General features: G+C 47.4%; 1 protein-coding gene across 1 annotated transcript in view; it reads left to right on the top strand.

Moving 5' to 3' along the window:
• The window catches only part of ZNF692 (zinc finger protein 692), a 31,599-nt gene extending 26,274 nt beyond the window's left edge, over positions 1 to 5,325 (top strand). The window contains exons 10-12 of the mRNA XM_072130225.1: positions 2,387 to 2,501; positions 3,820 to 3,919; positions 4,791 to 5,325. Of these exons, the coding sequence (XP_071986326.1) occupies positions 2,387 to 2,501; positions 3,820 to 3,919; positions 4,791 to 5,187 (612 nt within the window). The 3' untranslated portion in view covers positions 5,188 to 5,325. The remainder of the gene's footprint in view (positions 1 to 2,386; positions 2,502 to 3,819; positions 3,920 to 4,790) is intronic.
• The last annotated feature ends 14,496 nt before the right edge of the window (positions 5,326 to 19,821 follow it).

Raw genomic sequence — 19,821 nt, 5'->3', positions numbered from 1 at the left:
TATTGCTGTCAATCAACACCCCCCAAAACATCATGAGAGCAGGGCGGGGCAGGGGACAACATTAAAATCTGTCGATTCCGAGATGCTTTCAGGCGACGTCGCTAATTGTTGATGCAAATAACAGTCCGTATAATAACAATCATCACCCGTTAGCGTATAAATCGAATGTTATTGAACAAACCTCCCAATAATAACAGGATAGGCTTCAAAACTAAAAAAAAAAAATCAAAATGCACCAAATTATTCTACACTGCAGAGTTTCCAAACATTTTATAGGCTGTAAAGAACTTAAAATGGTCATTTGTTGAATTTGCTGCTTTACTGTAAGAGCAGCTGCTAAATGCCATTGCAAACCAGCAAACAGATATGTGAAGCTGCTGGTAGCTCTGGTGTCGTGTGGACCTCAAGGTGTAGGACCCTTCAAAGACTGCATGGTGCAAAAACCTACTAATACGGCCGCCCCTAACCAGCGCTCACAAGCAGAAACGGCCACAGTGGATGCAACCCTGGATGGTCTGAGTAGTGGATGGTCGGTGGATGACCATCATGACCCAACAAGGGTGCGGCCTCCGCAAGGAGCTGGTGGAGTCATGGTTTGGTTTGGTATAATGGAGGAAAGCTGGTAGGGCACTTTCGGGTTCCTAATGGTGTGAAAATAACCTCGGCGAAGTATATAGAGTTACTGACTGACCACTTTATTCCATGGTACCAAAAGAAGAATCTGGAGCAAAATCATCTTCAAGCAGGACAGTGCGCCGCCTCATGCCCGGAGTGAGTGCGCCGCCTCATGCCCGGAGTGAGTGCGCCGCCTCATGCCCGGAGTGAGTGCGCCGCCTCATGCCCGGAGTGAGTGCGCCGCCTCATGCCCGGAGTGAGTGCGCCGCCTCATGCCCGGAGTGAGTGCGCCGCCTCATGCCCGGAGTGAGTGCGCCGCCTCATGCCCGGAGTGAGTGCGCCGCCTCATGCCCGGAGTGAGTGCGCCGCCTCATCAGGTCCTATGCACATAAAAGGAGAGAATCTCATGGTGTGGCCGTCATCTTCCCAAGACCTCAACCCTATAGAGAACCTTTGGAGTAGCATCAAGCAGAAGATCTATGAGGGGGGAGACCGTTCACATCAAAACAGCAGCTCCAGGAGGTGATTCTGACATCATGCAAAGAAATTCAAGCAGAAACTCTCCAAAAACTCACAAGTTCAATGGATGCAAGAATTGTGCAGGTGATATCAGAGAAGGTCCTGTGTTACATGTAACTTGTTCTGTTTGGGTGCTTTGGAGTGAAATGGCTTGTGATTTCAATGAATGGGACCTCCTCATGCTGAAAATTCAGCAAATGGCCATTTCAGTTCTTTACAACCTATAAAATGTTGGTGCATTATGAGGGTTTTTTTTTTTTTTTGAAGATTTGAAGAACATCCTGTTATCATTTGGAGGTTTGTTCTGACTGTTGCCTTGTCCATTATCTGACCACAACTCGCTAAGGCTGCATTCACACATAATACTTCAGTTGTGTTTTGGAACACAATTGAAATGCATGAATTAAAGGGAACCTACCACTACATATCTATTTATAAAGGTAGATCGGGTGGTAGGTGCATCTATAGGACGTGAGGATAGCCCTTTTAAAGGCTACGCCTCACATCCCCACAATCTTTTGATAACTTTTAATTTGCTAATATGTAAATTTTCTAAAGAGGCTACTGGGGCGTGGAGTAGCCGGAGCATAGGCTACACGGTGCCGCCACTCCACGCCCCAGCAGCCTCTTTTATCCTCCCACCAGATAACTTTGAGGCGCAGCTCCTCATAGCTGTGCACCTTCGTCCGCAAAGCCTGCCGTCTGCGCATGCCCCGTGGCTCCGGCTTCGGAGCAGTGACCGCGTAGCCGCAGGCCTGCTGTTCTGCTCATGCTCCTTATAGCTGCGCGCCAAAGTTATCTGATGGGAGGATAAAAGAGGCTACTGGGGCGTGGAGTGGCGGCACCGTGTAGCCTCAGCTCCGGATCCTCCACGCCCCACTAGCCTCTTTTGATAACTAATATGTACATTTTCTAAAGATTGTGAGGATTAAAAGGGCTAATCCTCGCGTCCTATAGATGTACCTACCATTCGATCTACCTTTTATATGTAGATATGTGGTGGTAGGTTCCCTATAAGAAACAAGCACCATGTGTTTTGCACGTGAAGACAATCAAAATGCAGATTTTACCGTAAAAAAACAATAGAACTTCAATGTTTTAATCTACAAATTTCCATTTGGGATTATCCGATGCAATTGCTGCTTTGTCCATAGATGGCGCTGTAGAGGCAGGATGTATGGGTGCTGGATCACCTTGTCATAAGTTATACGTGAGCTCGAGATGTTTGTCTCATTTCCAATTGACTTTTCAGTTTCATCAGAAATACCAGCACATGAACCAGCGCACCTTCCGCTGCTCCGTGACGGAGTGCGGGAAGACCTTCAACTTCAAGAAACACCTTAAGGAACATGAGAAAAGACATAGTGGTAAGGCACAGGGGAATGGAGCCTATGGAATGTGCATGTTTTATCACCTCATATATAAGGAGTTAATTTCTTTTTAAATTGGGAAATTTTGTCTTCAGCTGTCTGAGTTTTAGTGATTCTTAAAGGGGTTGTCCACTTGCATCAAATAATCGTTTGTTTAATGAAAAGTTATACAGTTTACCAATATACTTTGTGTTCAATTTTTCACTATTTTCTATATCTCTGCTTGCTGTCATTCATGTTGATAAAAACAGTTCCATAGTCATGTGATATCGTTATATCCCTGGTCATGTGGTACCACACAGGTGCACGGCTCCTTATATCCCTGGTCATGTGACGTCACACAGGTGCACAGCTCGTTATATCCCTGGTCATGTGATGTCACACAGGTGCACGGCTCCTTATATCCCTGGTCATGTGGTGTCACGCAGGTGCGCGGCTCGTTATATCCCTGGTCATGTGGTGTCACACAGGTGCACGGCTCGTTATATCCCTGGTCAAGTGATGTCACATAGGTGCACGGCTCGTTATATCCCTGGTCAAGTGATGTCACATAGGTGCACGGCTTGTTATATATCCCTGGTCATGTGATGTCACACAGGTGCACGGCTCCTTATATCCCTGGTCATGTGATGTCGCACAGCTGCACGGCTCGTTATATCCCAGGTCATGTGATGTCACACAGGTGCACGGCTCATATTATCCCTTGTCGTTTGATGTCACACAGGTGCAATTTAAAAATTGTATAACATTTCATTATGCAAACAACATCAATTATTTGCTAAAAAAATTGACAACCCCCTACAACGCTGAATGGAAGGTCCACACGGGACTGTATGGTCATATATCTGTGTCTGGTGACGGTGTTAGGGCAGTCACAATCTCGCTGCAAGGATCCGAGGAGTCCTGTCCCTGGTAGTATCGTCAGTCCGTGAAACAGGACACTGCATGGTCTGCGAGTCACTGATGGCGGCCAATTTAATGTTCACCCAGGTCTTTACAGATACCGGGCGAGATTTATGAATGTGGGGGTCATTCAGATCTCTGCGGCTCCAGACTAATCCCTGTGTCTGGTGTAGGATAAGACGGGGGGCCTTGTACTTTGCACCTCCTTTTAGTTGGTTTAGTCCGGCTAATTCCTGCAAGCCACGCCCCCTTTTTAGCGAGGACACACCCATTTAAAATGGTCTAAAATTGTGGTCTAATGTGGCGCAGGGTATTGCAGGAACAAGTTTCTCCATTATTGATGCATCTCCCCATTGTATCCTCCAGAATTTTTATTGATATGTTTTCTAATAGAGTTTTTTATTTCTATCAGACCGAAGAGACTTTATCTGTGAATTCTGTGCACGTGCGTTCCGGAGTAGCAGTAACCTCATCATACACCGGCGGATTCATACAGGGGAAAAGCCTCTCCAGTAAGTTATACCTAAAGATTGTCCTAATAACTAAGTCTCCTATATGTATCCCCCCTGTAAACCGCAGCAATCTGTGATTTTCAATATTCACTCAGCCGAACCTCCCCCAGCAATCCAGCGCTAAGGCCCAGTTCACATCTCCATTGGGTCTTCAGTAATTGTGGGCCAAATCCAGGAGTCGTAGAACACTTTCAGCGACTACACAAAGGTAACGGAAGTGTGAACTGGGCCTAACAGCTATCGGAGGTGTACAGGTCGTTTAAAGAGGATCTGTCACCCTACTAAAGTAAGCTGCTCCTGGCGCTACCTCGTTTTTAGCAGTGATGATCTGCTAGCTTTATCAGAACCCTCTGTACAATAGGAACGTCTGACCATGCTCAAAGCGGTTGGCGTAATAATGAGGTGGCGGTCCGAGGAGCTGCTTCTTCCACGGACCGCCCCTCCCCCGCCATAGGCCGGCAGTGACTGTCAGGCTTCATCACCGCCCCTAGTCCCTCCCCTGTTCCTTTTGTACTGCGCTGCAGTGTCTGCTAGCGTTGTCAGAGGGTTCCGATAAAGCTAGGGGGGTGAGGGGGGGGGCATGGCGTGTGTGAGATATCTAAGATGTATCAATCAGGAGGTAGGACCAGCGGAGGTCGGCCAGGCAGCCATGCCGGGAGAGGAGCGGAGTCTTGTTGACATGCTGCAAGGCTTATAATTAGCAGCACGGAGTTCGGGGACAAGATGTCCGGTGCTCCGGGGTGCTAATTATGTACAACCCCGCACCTCCCACCCAGGAACATGGACAGATGAGCATAAATTGTGATGTAGGGTAAAGATATCTTGCCAGCGGTGGAGAGCGGACAATGATATTCTCACACTCTTTTTCTAGGTGCGAGTTCTGCGGCTTCACCTGCAGGCAGAAGGCCTCCCTGAACTGGCACATGAAGAAACACGACGCTGACTCTTTCTATAAGTTCCCCTGCGATATTTGTGGTCAGAGGTTTGAGAAGAGAGATAATCTCGCTGCTCACAAGAGTCGTAAGCACCCGACCCCCCGAGACACGATACCCCAAGAGACCTCCACCATGGACAACGCGTGCCGAGCTGAAGCCGGCCACACGGAAACACTGGCCCCGGAGCAGAAGCTGCCACCCACGGCTCCACAGGAGGGGAAAGAGACCCTCTTCCCTGAATACCTGGACTTAAGTGAGAGTGTGCCGGAAGTATCCCAGCAGCCGGTGCAGGCTCCGGGGGGCACCGGGATATCACTGGTGATAGTCCTGTAGTATCTGCCCGCAGGGCGCCAGTCATTACACCCGCTAGTGGGGCGCAGACTGATTGTAAATCTTTTTACACTTTCACCATTGGGTGTACATATTACAATAAGGTATGTATCTCTATAACAATACTGGAATTCCTTAAAGGAAACCTACCACTTGAAGTGGCAGGTTTCAGAAGAAAACACCGAGCACCAGCTCAGGGTGAGCTGGTGCCGGAGCTTATTTTTGTTAGTGTTTTAAACCGCGGTGTCACGGTTTAAAACACTTTTTAAACTGTATAGCCGGCGCAGGGAGGTACGCGCTCGGTGCTTACCATGCGCGCAGCTACATAGGAAGTGAAGGAGAGCCGCGCGCACGGTAAGCGATGAGCGCGTACCTCCCTGCGCCGGCTATACAGTTTAAAAAGTGTTTTAAACCGCGACACCGCGGTTTAAAACACTAACAAAAATAAGCTCCGGCACCAGCTCAGCCTGAGCTGGTGCTCGGTGTTTTCTTCTGAAACCTGCCACTTCAAGTGGTAGGTTTCCTTTAAGGAAATCCCAAGTGTCTAGATATTGCTCCGGGGTCCAACTTCCTCTAGAAAACTCTGATTCTAGGAGTCAATCTGTAATATAACCAGAAAGTAGACGGCCCCATCGCCCTATTCTTCAGGGTGAGGCCTCCGGCTGGAGTATGGACGCAGCGGTGTCTCTGGTTTGGCTCATATCCTTAGGGTTCTTTAATGGGTCGGACATTGACACTCACAATGACCTGCTACATAATAGTCACCCGTGGGCTGTGGGTGGTGTGAGCATCATATGGACATTAGGAACGGAAAGAACAGCAATATCTAGACATCATTAAATCATTCCAATTGTGAATTTAATGTGTAACCTTAGGCCAACCCTGTAATAACCAGAGGCTCCTCCTGTAATTCTCTTCTCTTTCAAGGAAATCATTAATAAGTTCATGACAATAATATATTTTTTTAAGTCGATGCATTAGTTGTGCAGTGGTCTGATGTATTGTTTACAGTATTTTTCAGACTATAAGGCGCACCATCAATAAATGCCTGCTAAAACGTCTATGTTCCTTTATAAGACGCACCTGATTATAAGGATGAATGACCAGCAGGTGGCAGACCTGTGCACAGTACAAGGCAGCTGTTGTCTCTAAGTAGGGTTCATATATAAGGCGCACTGGACTATAAGGCGCACCTTTGATTTCTGAGAATATCAAAGGATTTTTTGTGCGCCTTATAGTCCGAAAAATACGGTATATACACTGTATATAGGGTTAAAGGGCTATTCTCGCCTGGGCACTCACATTCAGTTTGATAAATCTGCCATACATAAACATTTCTTCAATTAGATGTTATTAAAAAAAATGTTACTGAGTGAAGATAATTTCTCATAAATGTAGTCATTTTGTCCCTTAGAAACGAGATGGCTTCCTCGGATACGGCCACGTCTGCTGGAGGGATTGCACAAAGAAACAAATTGTTTTTGTATATGAAATGTCCGGGAGTTACTACATGACCCACAGCCGTCCTGTGGTAATGATCGCTGAAGCCATGAGGTCAGACAAGACTCAATAGCTCATGTCTGGCCACCGCTGCCAGAGTGTGACGTGGTCGTAACCGAGGAAGCCATCTCGTTTCTAAGGGACAGAATGACTACATTTATGAGAAATTATCTTCACACGGGAACATTTTTTTTAATAACATCCAATTGAAGAAATGTTTATAAATGGAAGATTAGTGAAACTGAATGTGAGTGCCCAGGCGAGAATACCCCTTTAACTACTCTTGTGTCCATCTACAAGATGCTCTCTGTGAACTACAGTAAATATGATCCCTGCCATCTTCTCTTTAATCTTCTACTAAGTTACAATATTGGGGCATCATATATCGGTACCATAGAGAATTACTATGTGTGAGGCCGAGGCTTTTCAATGGACAACCAGACTTTGCTCTATGAAAATAATCCAAAGGAGTTTGGTCCATATACAGGCGGTCCCCTACTTAAGAACACTCGACTTACATACAACCCCTAGTTACAAACGGACCTCTGGTAATTGGTAATTTATTGTACCTTAGTCCTAGGCTACAATGATCAGCTGTAACAGTTATCACAGGAGTATGTAATGAAGTTTTAGTGTTAATGTTGATTCTTATGACAACCCAACATTTTTAAAATCCAATTGTCACAGAGACCAAAAAAGTTCTGGCTGGGGTTACAATTATAAAATATACAGTTCCGACTTACATACAAATTCAACTTAAGAACAAACCTTCAGACCCTATCTTGTATGTAACCCGGGGACTTCCTGTATAACATAACAGGTTCAGTAGACATTGGGCTCTTGTAGCTCCACAGACCAGCAGGAGGCGAAACACAAATCTCCACAATCACAATCCCCCAGATTGCTGCTCAGTGACACCTTTTATACAAAGGAAAATTCCCACAATTCTCTGCAGCTTCCCCTATAAAGCACCAGGGCTGCTGCTGGCGCCTCTTATAAGGTCAGAGCAGACACCATGCTGCAGGTAGGTAGAACAGAACATATATTACATTGTGTTACATTGTCACAGCACATCCCCTGGCCCATGGCTCCCAGGTGGTAATACTAGACAGAAGGGAATAGAGCATTAGGTGGCCTAATGAGAGGAGTAGGATAATAAGTCATACACACAGAAGTTACCAAACCAGGAAAACTAATGCACCACAACCAGAGTTACAGGAAACCAGTTTTCAGTACTACACCGATCGCGGGTGTTATCACAGCGATGGCTGCCGGCAGCCTCAAAAAGATAGCGGCGCATGGGCGCCGCAATCTTACATGGGATTGCCGCTCCCCGTGACGTCTCGGGGAGCGGCGATCCGTCTCCATGGTAGCCTCGGGTCTTCCGAAGACCCGAGGCTATTTTGTTTTAACCCCTTCATTACAATGTGCTGACAGCACATTGTAATGAATGAGGAGGAAAATCCCCATATACTTTCATACTGTAGTATGGCAGTATATAATAGGATCGATCAGACAACCTAGGGTTAAAGTACCCTAGGGAGTATGAAAAATAGTAAAAAGAAAAATTTTAAACAAGTTTAAAAAAAAAAATTATAATAAAAAAACCTAAAATTTCAAATCGCCCCCCTTTCCCTAGAACTGACATAAATATAAATAAATAGTAAAAATCATAAACACATTAGGTATCGACACTTCCGAAAATGCCCGATCTATCAAAATATAACGGTTTTTCAATGCGTTTAACCCCGTAACAGAAAATAGTGCCCAAATTCGAAAATGGCACTTTTTTGCCATTTTGAAAAATATAAAAAAATCTATAAAAAGTGATCAAAAGGTCGTACAGTCCTAAAAATGATATAATTGAAAATATTATCAAATTTCGCAAAAAAATGACACCACCCACAGCTCCGCACACCAAAGTATAAAAAAGTTATTAGCGCCAGAAGATGGCAAAATCAAAAAAAATAATTTGTGTACAGGAGGTTTTAATTTTTGTAAATGTATGAAAACATTATAAAACCTACAGTATACAAATTTGGTATCCCCTGAATCGTACCGACCCAAAGAATAAAGTAGACATGTCATTTGGGGCGCTCAGTGAAAGACGTAATATCCAAGCCCACTAGAAAATGGCGCAAATGAGTTTTTTCACCATTTTCACTGCATTTGGAATTTTTTTCCCGCTTCCGAGTACATGGCATGGAATATTTAATACCATTGCTATGAAGTGCAATTTTTTACGCAGAAAACAAGCCGTCACACAGCAGCCTCTCCTCCCTGCACCGCACGCTGCAGCTTCCCCTCTCCTCCCTGCACCGCACGCTGCAGCTTCTTCTCTCCTCCCTGCACCGCACGCTGCAGCTTCTCCTCTCCTCCCTGCACCGCACGCTGCAGCTTCTCCTCTCCTCCCTGCACCGCACGCTGCAGCTTCTCCTCTCCTCCCTGCACCGCACGCTGCAGCTTCTCCTCTCCTCCCTGCACCGCACGCTGCAGCTTCTCCTCTCCTCCCTGCACCGCACGCTGCAGCTTCTCCTCTCCTCCCTGCACCGCACGCTGCAGCTTCTCCTCTCCTCCCTGCACCGCACGCTGCAGCTTCTCCTCTCCTCCCTGCACCGCACGCTGCAGCTTCTCCTCTCCTCCCTGCACCGCACGCTGCAGCTTCTCCTCTCCTCCCTGCACCGCACGCTGCAGCTTCTCCTCTCCTCCCTGCACCGCACACTGCAGCTTCTCCTCTCCTCCCTGCACCGCACACTGCAGCTTCTCCTCTCCTCCCTGCACCGCACACTGCAGCTTCTCCTCTCCTCCCTGCACCGCACACTGCAGCTTCTCCTCTCCTCCCTGCACCGCACACTGCAGCTTCTCCTCTCCTCCCTGCACCGCACACTGCAGCTTCTCCTCTCCTCCCTGCACCGCACACTGCAGCTTCTCCTCTCCTCCCTGCACCGCACACTGCAGCTTCTCCTCTCCTCCCTGCACCGCACACTGCAGCTTCTTCTCTCCTCCCTGCACCACACTGCAGCTTCTCTTCCCTGCACCACACACTGCAGCTTCTCCTCCCTGCACCGCACACTGCAGCTTCTCCTCTCCTCCCTGCACCGCACACTGCAGCTTCTCCTCTCTTCTCTGCACCGCACACTGCAGCTTCTCCTCTCCTCCCTGCACCGCACACTGCAGCTTCTCCTCCCTGCACCGCACACTGCAGCTTCTCCTCTCCTTCCTGCACCGCACACTGCAGCTTCTCCTCTCCTCCCTGCACCGCACACTGCAGCTTCTCCTCTCCTCCCTGCACCGCACACTGCAGCTACTCCTCTCCTCCCTGCACCGCACACTGCAGCTTCTCCTCTCCTCCCTGCACCGCACACTGCAGCTTCTCCTCTCCTTCCTGCACCGCACACTGCAGCTTCTCCTCTCCTCCCTGCACCGCACACTGCAGCTTCTCCTCTCCTCCCTGCACCGCACACTGCAGCTTCTCCTCTCCTCCCTGCACCGCACACTGCAGCTTCTCCTCTCCTCCCTGCACCGCACACTGCAGCTTCTCCTCTCCTCCCTGCACCGCACACTGCAGCTTCTCCTCTCCTCCCTGCACCGCACACTGCAGCTTCTCCTCTCCTCCCTGCACCGCACACTGCAGCTTCTCCTCTCCTCCCTGCACCGCACACTGCAGCTTCTCCTCTCCTCCCTGCACCGCACACTGCAGCTTCTTCTCTCCTCCCTGCACCACACTGCAGCTTCTCCTCTCCTCCCTGCACCGCACACTGCAGCTTCTCCTCTCCTCCCTGCACCGCACACTGCAGCTTCTTCTCTCTTCTCTGCACCGCACACTGCAGCTTCTCCTCTCCTCCCTGCACCGCACACTGCAGCTTCTCCTCTCCTCTCTGCACCGCAGTACACTACAGCTTTTCCTCTCCTCTCTGCACCGCAGTACACTACAGCTTCTCCTCTCCTCACCGCAGTACACTGCAGCTTCTCCTCTCCTCTCTGCACCGCAGTACAGTACAGCTGACAAGTATTTACCACTCCTGAGTCCTCTCCTGTGGATTCTCTGCTCTGAGTCCGGATCTTTATGCATACAACCAGTGTCAGGACACAGAGTGGAGCGGCAGGAGAGGACCCAGGAGCAGTGAGAACTTCTCAGCTGCATTCACCACTACCCAGCCTTCTGCACCAGTTATATCACATCAGTTATGGAAGTCCTCGTTTGACTGTGTCAGTAAGGTGCGGACCACAACTCATGGCTTGACGGGTTGAATGTGGCCTGTCGGAGAAGCTACCTGATCCCCGTTTAGTTTAGTTGAGATGACTATAGCTGCACTTTATGTACATGCTCAGTAGCTGATGCATCTAGGGTGCTACATCCTGGTGTGGACCCTTGAAGTGAAATGGTATGACCATTGTGCACCACTGGCCTAAACCTTACCCACGCAAGAGACTAAATGGCCCAATACTCAAAACATGCAATTGGGTCATCTACCTAGTGTAACTCCTTGTAGATTGTTTCCCTTCACTGCGGTAATTGGGTGCTGGACTATTATTACAGCGCTGTGGTGCACAAAGCTTCACAAACAAATAGAAAGGAGAAACTTTAACAACACTTTGGTTTTCTACATCTGTAGTTTATACAATCTGCATCCTGTAAGCCGCGCGCTTCCTATATACTGTCAGCACGTGCAGAAACTATAAACAGTCGCCAAGAATCAAGATTGTAGAAGAGATTATAGATGTCCTCAGTGCCCAACCACAATCCCTACTACCAAACAAACTCCGGAAGGGACGGCAAGAAGCAGATGGCCCGGATTATCCGACCAAGAGGAGGAAACGCCCACAGCGGCGACATCTATGGACAGCGAGTAATCGGATCCTGTGTTACGGTCTGCGCAAAGATGATGCGACTGGACGCCACTTGTGTGGCTTTAGTGGCCGGAATCCATAAGAACCGGTGCCTTTATCTGATGAAAGATTCTGTATTATACACTCACAGGTAACAGTAATGCAGGATCCTAAAATAAATGGGGTATAAAATATAGGGGATAACATTTTAAGCAATGGATTCACAGAACGGTTCACGGGTTGAAGGGAATGGGTTAATGAAAACACGAGACTGAACTTTGCAGCGATTCACAAAGATCGTGCTCCCGGTTTCCCGCATGTGTCGCTTCCCCGCTCAGGTCCGCCGGAGTTCACCTTCTTTTTCCTGGTGCATGTGAGTGCATTGTCTTGCGACACAATTTTAAAGTTAAATCCCGAGCTTAGTCCGAATCAGTCGGGTCGTCCGACGGCACCGAACCCCCTCTGTCGCATTGAATCAATCACAACTGCGGCAAAATCCAATCACGTGCAACACAATCCCCTGCTAAATACCTGTCACAGCAGCGCAAATCCTGAAAATTTCTAAAATCCGTGAAAGTGCGGTCCTATGAACCTTAGTAAATAAGCCCCAATAAGTCTAAAAGGTACCACATATACCAGTGATGGCAATGGAGTGGGTGTCCACAGCAAGGGCTCTAAGTTCTGCCTCTGGCACCCATGCCATAGGTTCAAGCACTTATATATCCTGTTTCAAATATCGGCCTAAGCGATAGCGATATTAGAAACAATGGGCCTCATTTACTAAGGGCCCCGTGGACTTTCGTCGCAGATTTTATGCCGCTGGGACAGGGATTTAAAAGGGTTTTTTGGCGCACGCGATCAAATTTTGGCGCCAGCTTTCACGTGACAGAAATCGGGGGGTGGGCCTGTCGGACGATCCGACGGATTCGGACAAACTGCGGAATTCAACTTGTGTAGCAAGTCAAGCACTTACATGCACCAGGAAGAAGATGGTGAACTCCGGAGGACCTGAGCGGGGAAGCGACATATGCAGCATATCGGGCGCACGATCTTAGTGAATCGCAGCATAATGTGCCCCAATGGGTTCCTAAAATCGTACCTTTACCAAACCAATTCCAATTTTGGCCCATGACCAAATAATAACAATTATAATAATAATACCACCATACTGTTACCAAATAAAACTACCATAAGACCAATATTCCAAACATTAGCGCTACAATTTCCATGTAGGCAAATACCAATATGCTGATAATGAACAAAAAAATGCCTCTGTACAAAGCCTTAATAATAACGCTACATCAAAACCATGACAAAAAGACTGAAAATAACCTTCATACACAGACCAGTATGTACCGGCATATAGTAACTATATAGTAGTAGATACCAGTCCTGCACAGTGGCTGCAGTGTGATCCAATGACGTCCCTGATGTTGTCTCTTCCCTTCTATCTGATCTTCCAGGAGACTTCTTCCATTCATGACTCATCTCCGCGGGTTTATACAGACAGTTGTATACCCCTCACTCCGGACCCTCACATGTGTCATATATACCCCCCACACCATAACTATGGACACTGTCTCCCAACATATATTGTATATACCTCTCACACCACAACTAAGCACATTGTACCTTTGATATACCATATGTACTCGAGTATAAGCCAAGTTTACTCTCTTTTACCACTCCCCTGAGGCCCTCTCTTGAGTTGCGGCAGCAGAAGGTCCGGGTCTATTGGTGGCGCACAGGCTTTGCGGTCAGTTGCTTTGTGACACAATTTGATGTGTGTGTAGAGTATATATACGATGCCGGTATGTAATTCATGTATGTTGGGGCAAATTGACTTATCCGGTCCTGTCGCGATCCCCGATCCGGGCGGTTCGGCAAAGATGAAGTCCGGTGCGATTCTAATACCTCGTGCGGCCGAGTTCCTGCATCCGTCGCTTCCCCGCCGAGGTCCACCGGAGTTCACCTTCTTCTTCCCGGTGCTTGTAAGTGCATTGTCCTGCGACACCATTTGAAATGTTAAATCACTCTGACGGCAAACCCCGATTTCTGTCGCGTGCAAGCCGGGGCAGATGCGCCAAAACCCGATCGCATGCGTCAAAATCCCCTGATAAATGCGGCGCAACTCAGAAATCGTCAGGAAAACCGATAAAAAATGTGCTCCGCAGACCCTTAGTAAATGGTTTACACACTGGGGCAGATTTACTTACCCGGTCCATTCGCAATCCCGCGGCGCGTTCTCCGGTGCCGATGCACCACAATCCGATCGCGTGCGCCAAAATCCCGGGGCAATTCGGCACAAATCTGAAATATTTGGTAAACCCGACGAAAATGCGTGAATTGGATCCTTAGTAAATGAGCCCCACTAAGTTTACACACAACTTGCACCCTGGAGTCCTTTTATGCCAATGGTGACAATAACATTATGGATATTGTAGCACAAATTCTGGTTTGCTATTAAATAGTCGAAGGGGGTCACCTGAGGGGCACGTGCATGACAAAATCCAGACAAGTCAACAAAAGCAGCCAAGATAAATAAACCAAGCCCCCAGTGGGGATCTGACTTGGCTCGGATGAGGATGTTTTTCTTTTCTACTTTGGTTGTCATTCATCTCCGCATTATCCACATCGTCTGTAGGTATATTCACTGTCATTACCTGAAGGGAATGGGAAGGGGAAAAAGTGTATGGGTGCTGGTAGGCTGAGCCACATTGGCAGGGACTGATTTGGTAAACTCTGTGCAGCGCTGCGTAATCTGTGTGCTCTATATACATAAAGGAATTATTATTATTATTATTATTATTATGGGTATATATTGCAGCATTTGACTAATAAGGGACCTCAGTGACCCCATTACTCCCTATAGTACTGGACTACCTTACCCTAAGTGCCTAGCTACAGAGCGGGGGCCCTGGATGGGGTCCCACGTACCTCAGTCGGACACATCGTCGCTCCATCAGAGTAATGGAGCAGACTGACGCGCATGACTGTTCTGCTCCATTCATCTCTATGGAGCTGACGGACATTGCCAAGCACAGCGCTCACCGATCTCCATCAGCTCCATAGAGATGAATAGAGCAGAGAACGGTCATGCGCGATTTTCTGCTCCATTACTCTGACGGAGCTACAAGGGGTCCGACTGAGGTACGTGGGACCCCATCACTGAGACCCCCTATCATGTGGATAGGACCTAACTTTTATTGGTGGGAAAACCCCTTTAACTAATTACATACATGGTGCAAGAACAACTTACAGTCATATCCAATTTTTATACTACTTTTTCACAGGCGCATAGCTAAACTTCAGCCTTATTTCAATAATCGTTTTTTTTTGTAGACCTATCGGGGCACATTTACTAAGGGTCCGAATGCCGCATTTTCGTCGGGTTTGCGATTCTTTTCCGTTTTTGCCATGAATTGTCCTGGGTTTTTGGCGCACGTGTTCGGATTGTGTCGCATTAGCGACACAAATCGGGGGCGTGGCCATCGGACAACCCGACTGATTCGGACAAACCGCAGAATTTAAAAACCAAATTGTGTCGCAAGATCAAGCATTTACATGCACCGGGAAGAAGAAGGTGAACTCCGGCGGATCTCAGCGGGGGAAGCGACACATGCAGGAAATTGGACGCATGACCTTAGTGAATCGCGCCAGCTCCGAATCCTCGTCGGACAGCGCACGGCGGGGATCGGGACGGGTAAGTAAATCTGCCCCATAGACTTATACTGTTGACCGTGATCCGCAAACATAAAAAAAACAGGTCCTAAAATTCTTTCAGTTTCAGATCAGTTAAAAAATCAGTTGAAAATACTGAAAAAAAGGTCAGTATGCTATTCATGAAAATCACGGAAAGCAAAGAAATGGAAGTGTGAACAAGCCCCAACACGGATTTATGCAAATTTGGGAACAACAACATTTGAAAGAAAAAGTCTTAGATCTATGTTTGAGCTCAGCTCATGAAAAAACGGGGCAAAAAAAAAAAAAAAAAAAAGTGTTGTGTTTCTATATTGTCTTCCCCTCCAGCAGGATGAGTTATATGCAGCCGGAGGAAGGAAGTTTGTGTTTGTGAGATGTGTGAAAGCAATAAGCATCTCAGCAGGGGAGGCTGAGCTGTCCCGCACAGGATTGAAGGCTGTTTTCTATCCAAACAAGATAACAATGACCCCCACACATACTCAGTGACCACACATCATGGCTCCATAAATGTTAGTATATACTGTATGGTAACTACATCATATTGTCCAACTAATACCCATAATTCATATCATATAATACTCATAAGACTACAATAATACATTATGGCCATTCATCTTAGTAAGTTCTCTTATATTTGCAACTTTTTGGGCACATTTGTATCCATTTCATAAATTTACAACTTTTTCACTCGCCTAGCAAAGTTGGCCACACAAGAATTGTCACTGTTATATACAGTCTGATATACAGTGGGTACGGAAAATATTCAGACCCCTTTAAATTTTTCACTCTGCAGCCAATTGGTAAGATCAAAAACTGAAATATCACATGGTCATAAATATTCAGCCCCTTTGCTGTGACACTCATATTTAACTCACATTCTGTCCATTTCCTTCTGATCCTCCTTGAGATGGTTCTAGTCCTTCTTTGGAGCCCAGCTGTGTTTAATTAAACTGATTGGACTTGATTAGGAAAGACACACACCTGCCTATATCAGACGTAACAGCTCACAGTACATGTCACAGTATATGAGAATCATGAGGTCTAAGGAACTGCCCAAGGAGCTCAGAGACAGAATTGTGGCGAAGCACAGATCTGGCCAAGGTTATAAAAGAAATTACAAAATCATCAGCACTCAAGGTTTCTATGAGCACAGTGGCCTCCATAATGCTTAAATGGAAGAAGTTTGGGACATCCACAACTGTTCCTCGACTTTAGCAGCCAAACTTAACAATGGTGGGAGTAGAGTCTTGGTGAGAGAGGTAAAGAAGAATGTCAAGATCATTGTGGCTGAGCACCAGAGATGCAGTAGGGAGGTGGGAGATAGTTCCACAAAGTCATGCAAGACATATGAAAACAGTGTGGAAGGATCCCAAACTATGAGGAATAGGATTCTCTACTCTGATGAGATGGAGATTGAACTTTTTGGTGTTAATTCTAAGCGGTTGAGAAAACCAGACACTGCTCATCACCTGCCAAATACAATCCCAGCAGTGACACATGGTGGGGGCAGCATCAGGTTATTGGGGGGGGGGGGGGGGGGACATGACCCATGGAAGGAAAAATAAATGCAGCCAAATACAGAGATCTCCTGGATGAGAACCTCTTCCAGACGCTCTGGACCTCAAACTGGGCCAAACCTTCCAACAAGACAATAAGCACACAGCTAAATAACACAGCAGAGGCTTCAGAACATCTCTGTGACCATTCCTGACCGGCCCAGCCAGAGCCCGGACCTAAACCCAATGGAGCATCTCTGGAGAGACACACGAAAATGGCCTCCACCAACGTTCACCATCCAACCTGAGGAACTGGAGAGGATCTGAAAGGAGAAAATGAGTGATACATCTGTCCCAGAGTGTACATTAATGAGGAAAAAAACAAAGGGCAAGATGTATCACTCGTTTTTTTTTCTGTTGTTTTTGCACCTTTTCATTGTCACACTGTTTTTGCGCCAGTGTTGCGCCCAATAATCATTCATCATTAGAATCTTTTCATTCAGGCGCAAAAACACTCCAGCCTGACGGTGGCGTAGACTGAGAAGCAACACTGAGCTCTTGTGCAGAGCAGCTTATCCCCAGCAGCAGAGCTCAGCAGATTCTAGTACAGACACTACAGACACTACCTGCAGCCTCTGTTTACAGTTCATCACCTTCTATTTACATAACAATCTTCAGAAGCCTCAGCTCAGAGCAGGAGAGAAGTATGTAGGATTTTGCAGTTAGTACAGAGAAGTTTCCCCTGTGTAGCAGGATAGAAGAGAAGTGTGTGAGAGCTGCAGACAGGACAGAGAAGTGTTCCCATGTAGCAGGATAGAAAAGAAGTGTGTGAGAGCTGCAGACAGGACAGAGAAGTGTCCCCGTGTAGCAGGATAGAAGAGAAGTGTGTGAGAGCTGCAGACAGGACAGAGAAGTGTCCCCGTGTAGCAGGATAGAAGAGAAGTGTGTGAGAGCTGCAGACAGGACAGAGAAGTGTTCCCATGTAGCAGGATAGAAGAGAAGTGTGTGAGAGCTGCAGACAGGACAGAGAAGTGTCCCCGTGTAGCAGGATAGAAGAGAAGTTTGCAGGATTTTGTAGACAGGACAGAGAAGAGTGCCCCGTGTAGCAGGATAGAAGAGAAGTGAGAGCTGCAGACAGTACAGAGAAGTGTCCCCTGTGTAGCAGGATGACCCCACTAGTGTCTGAGGAGGATGCTGGCCAGAATTATAGGAGGGCAGCAAGAGATCAGCACTGGTGGATCCCCTCCAGGAGAAGCCCCTGCTGTGGAGATCACTGGGGACAGGGTGTCAAAGACCTGGGTGCTGCTGTGAGGGTAATTCTCATGCTGGGGTGCGGGAGAGAAAGAGAAGGAGCCTGTCGGAGGATCACATGTAAGTGTCCCAATGTAACATTGCACCTATACTGCACCTAAAGTAAAGTGATTAATATGAGACAGGAACTAGAGATGAGCGAGCACTAAAATGCTCGGGTACTCGTTATTCGAGACGAACTTTTCCCGATGCTCGAGTGCTCGTCTCGAATAACGAACCCCATTGAAGTCAATGGGAGACTCGAGCATTTTTCAAGGGGACCAAGGCTCTGCACAGGGAAGCTTGGCCAAACACCTGGGAACCTCAGAAAAGGATGGAAACACCACGGAAATGGACAGGAAACAGCAGGGGCAGCATGCATGGATGCCTCTGAGGCTGCATAATCGCACCATTATGCCAAAATTATGGGCAACAGCATGGCCATGACAGAGTGACAGAATGAAGCTAGATAGCATCTAAAACATGCAATAATTGACCCTGACACTATAGGGGACGGCATGCAGAGGCAGCGGCAGCAGGCTAGAGAGTGGCATGGCGACATACCCTAAATGGACTCAGGCTTCAAACCAATGGGTGGCAGAGAGGAACCAAAGGAGGTGAGCAAGAAGCGCTCAAATAATATCGGTACATGATAAAAGTTTGCCAGTATATTTTGTGGATTACACAGCAGGGTGGCGACAAAGTTAACATGGAAGCCATGAAAACAACCCAAATTTCTGCCTGACACAGCTCGTTTGATAAGGGGACCATGTATGGAGGCAGTGAACTAGTAGTAGATTAAAGGTGCTACAGTTAAAACTATGTTAGTTGGATCTTGGCATGGAGCTGGCGCTCCGCTGCCAGGCGAGCTTTCGCCAATCCAAGCCCCTGTCTCTAGGCTACTCCCCAAACAGCACTTCTAAGAACCTTTTGTATAAGATCAAGTGTAGTAGCGTTCTTATAAGTTTAGGATATGCCGGGTGAGGGGAATGTAAACAGATGCGCAAGAAGCGCTGAAATAATATCGGTAAATGATAAAAGTTTGCAAGTATATTTTGTGGATTACACAGCAGGGTGGCGACAAAGTTAACAAGTTTGATGTGGAATGCCCTGTAATAGCTCTTGGGCGGTGTGCCTTTTATCGCCTAGGCTCAGCAGTTTGAGCACCGCCTGCTGTCGCTTAGCGACGGCACTGCTGCTGTGCCTAGAGCTACCGACTGATGGCGCCATGCCCACGGATGGTAATTCGGAGGTGGAGGAGGGGTGGGAGGAGGTATAGTAGGCCTTTGAGACCTGGACCGAGGTAGGCCCCGCAATTCTCTGCGTCGGCAGTATATGACCAGCCCCAGGGTCAGACTCGGTCCCAGCCTGCACCAAGTTAAGTGTAGTAGCGTTCTTATAAGTTTGGGATATGGCGGGTGAGGGGAATGTAAACAGATGCCCAAGAAGCGGCTGATGCGCATGGAGCTGGCGCTCCGCTGCCAGGCGAGCTTTCGCCAATCCAAGCCCCTGTCTCTAGGCTACTCCCCAAACAGCACTTCTAAGAACCTTTTGTATAAGATCAAGTGTAGTAGCGTTCTTATAAGTTTAGGATATGCCAAGTGAGGGGAATGTAAACAGATGCGCAAGAAGCGCTGAAATAATATTGGTAAATGATAAAAGTTTGCCAGTATATTTTGTGGATAACACAGCAGGGTGGCGACAAAGTTAACAACTTTGATGTGGAATCCATGAAAACAACCCAAATTTCTGCCTGACACACCTCGTTTGATAAAGGGACGATGTATGGAGGCAGCTATATGGATGACTTTTGGAGGTA

The sequence above is a fragment of the Engystomops pustulosus genome, chromosome 11 (genome assembly GCF_040894005.1).
Source record: "Engystomops pustulosus chromosome 11, aEngPut4.maternal, whole genome shotgun sequence".
NCBI classification, from domain to species: domain Eukaryota; kingdom Metazoa; phylum Chordata; class Amphibia; order Anura; family Leptodactylidae; genus Engystomops; species Engystomops pustulosus.
The sequence above is the reverse complement of the archived record's forward strand: the minus strand, read 5'-3'. Positions and strand labels throughout refer to the sequence as shown.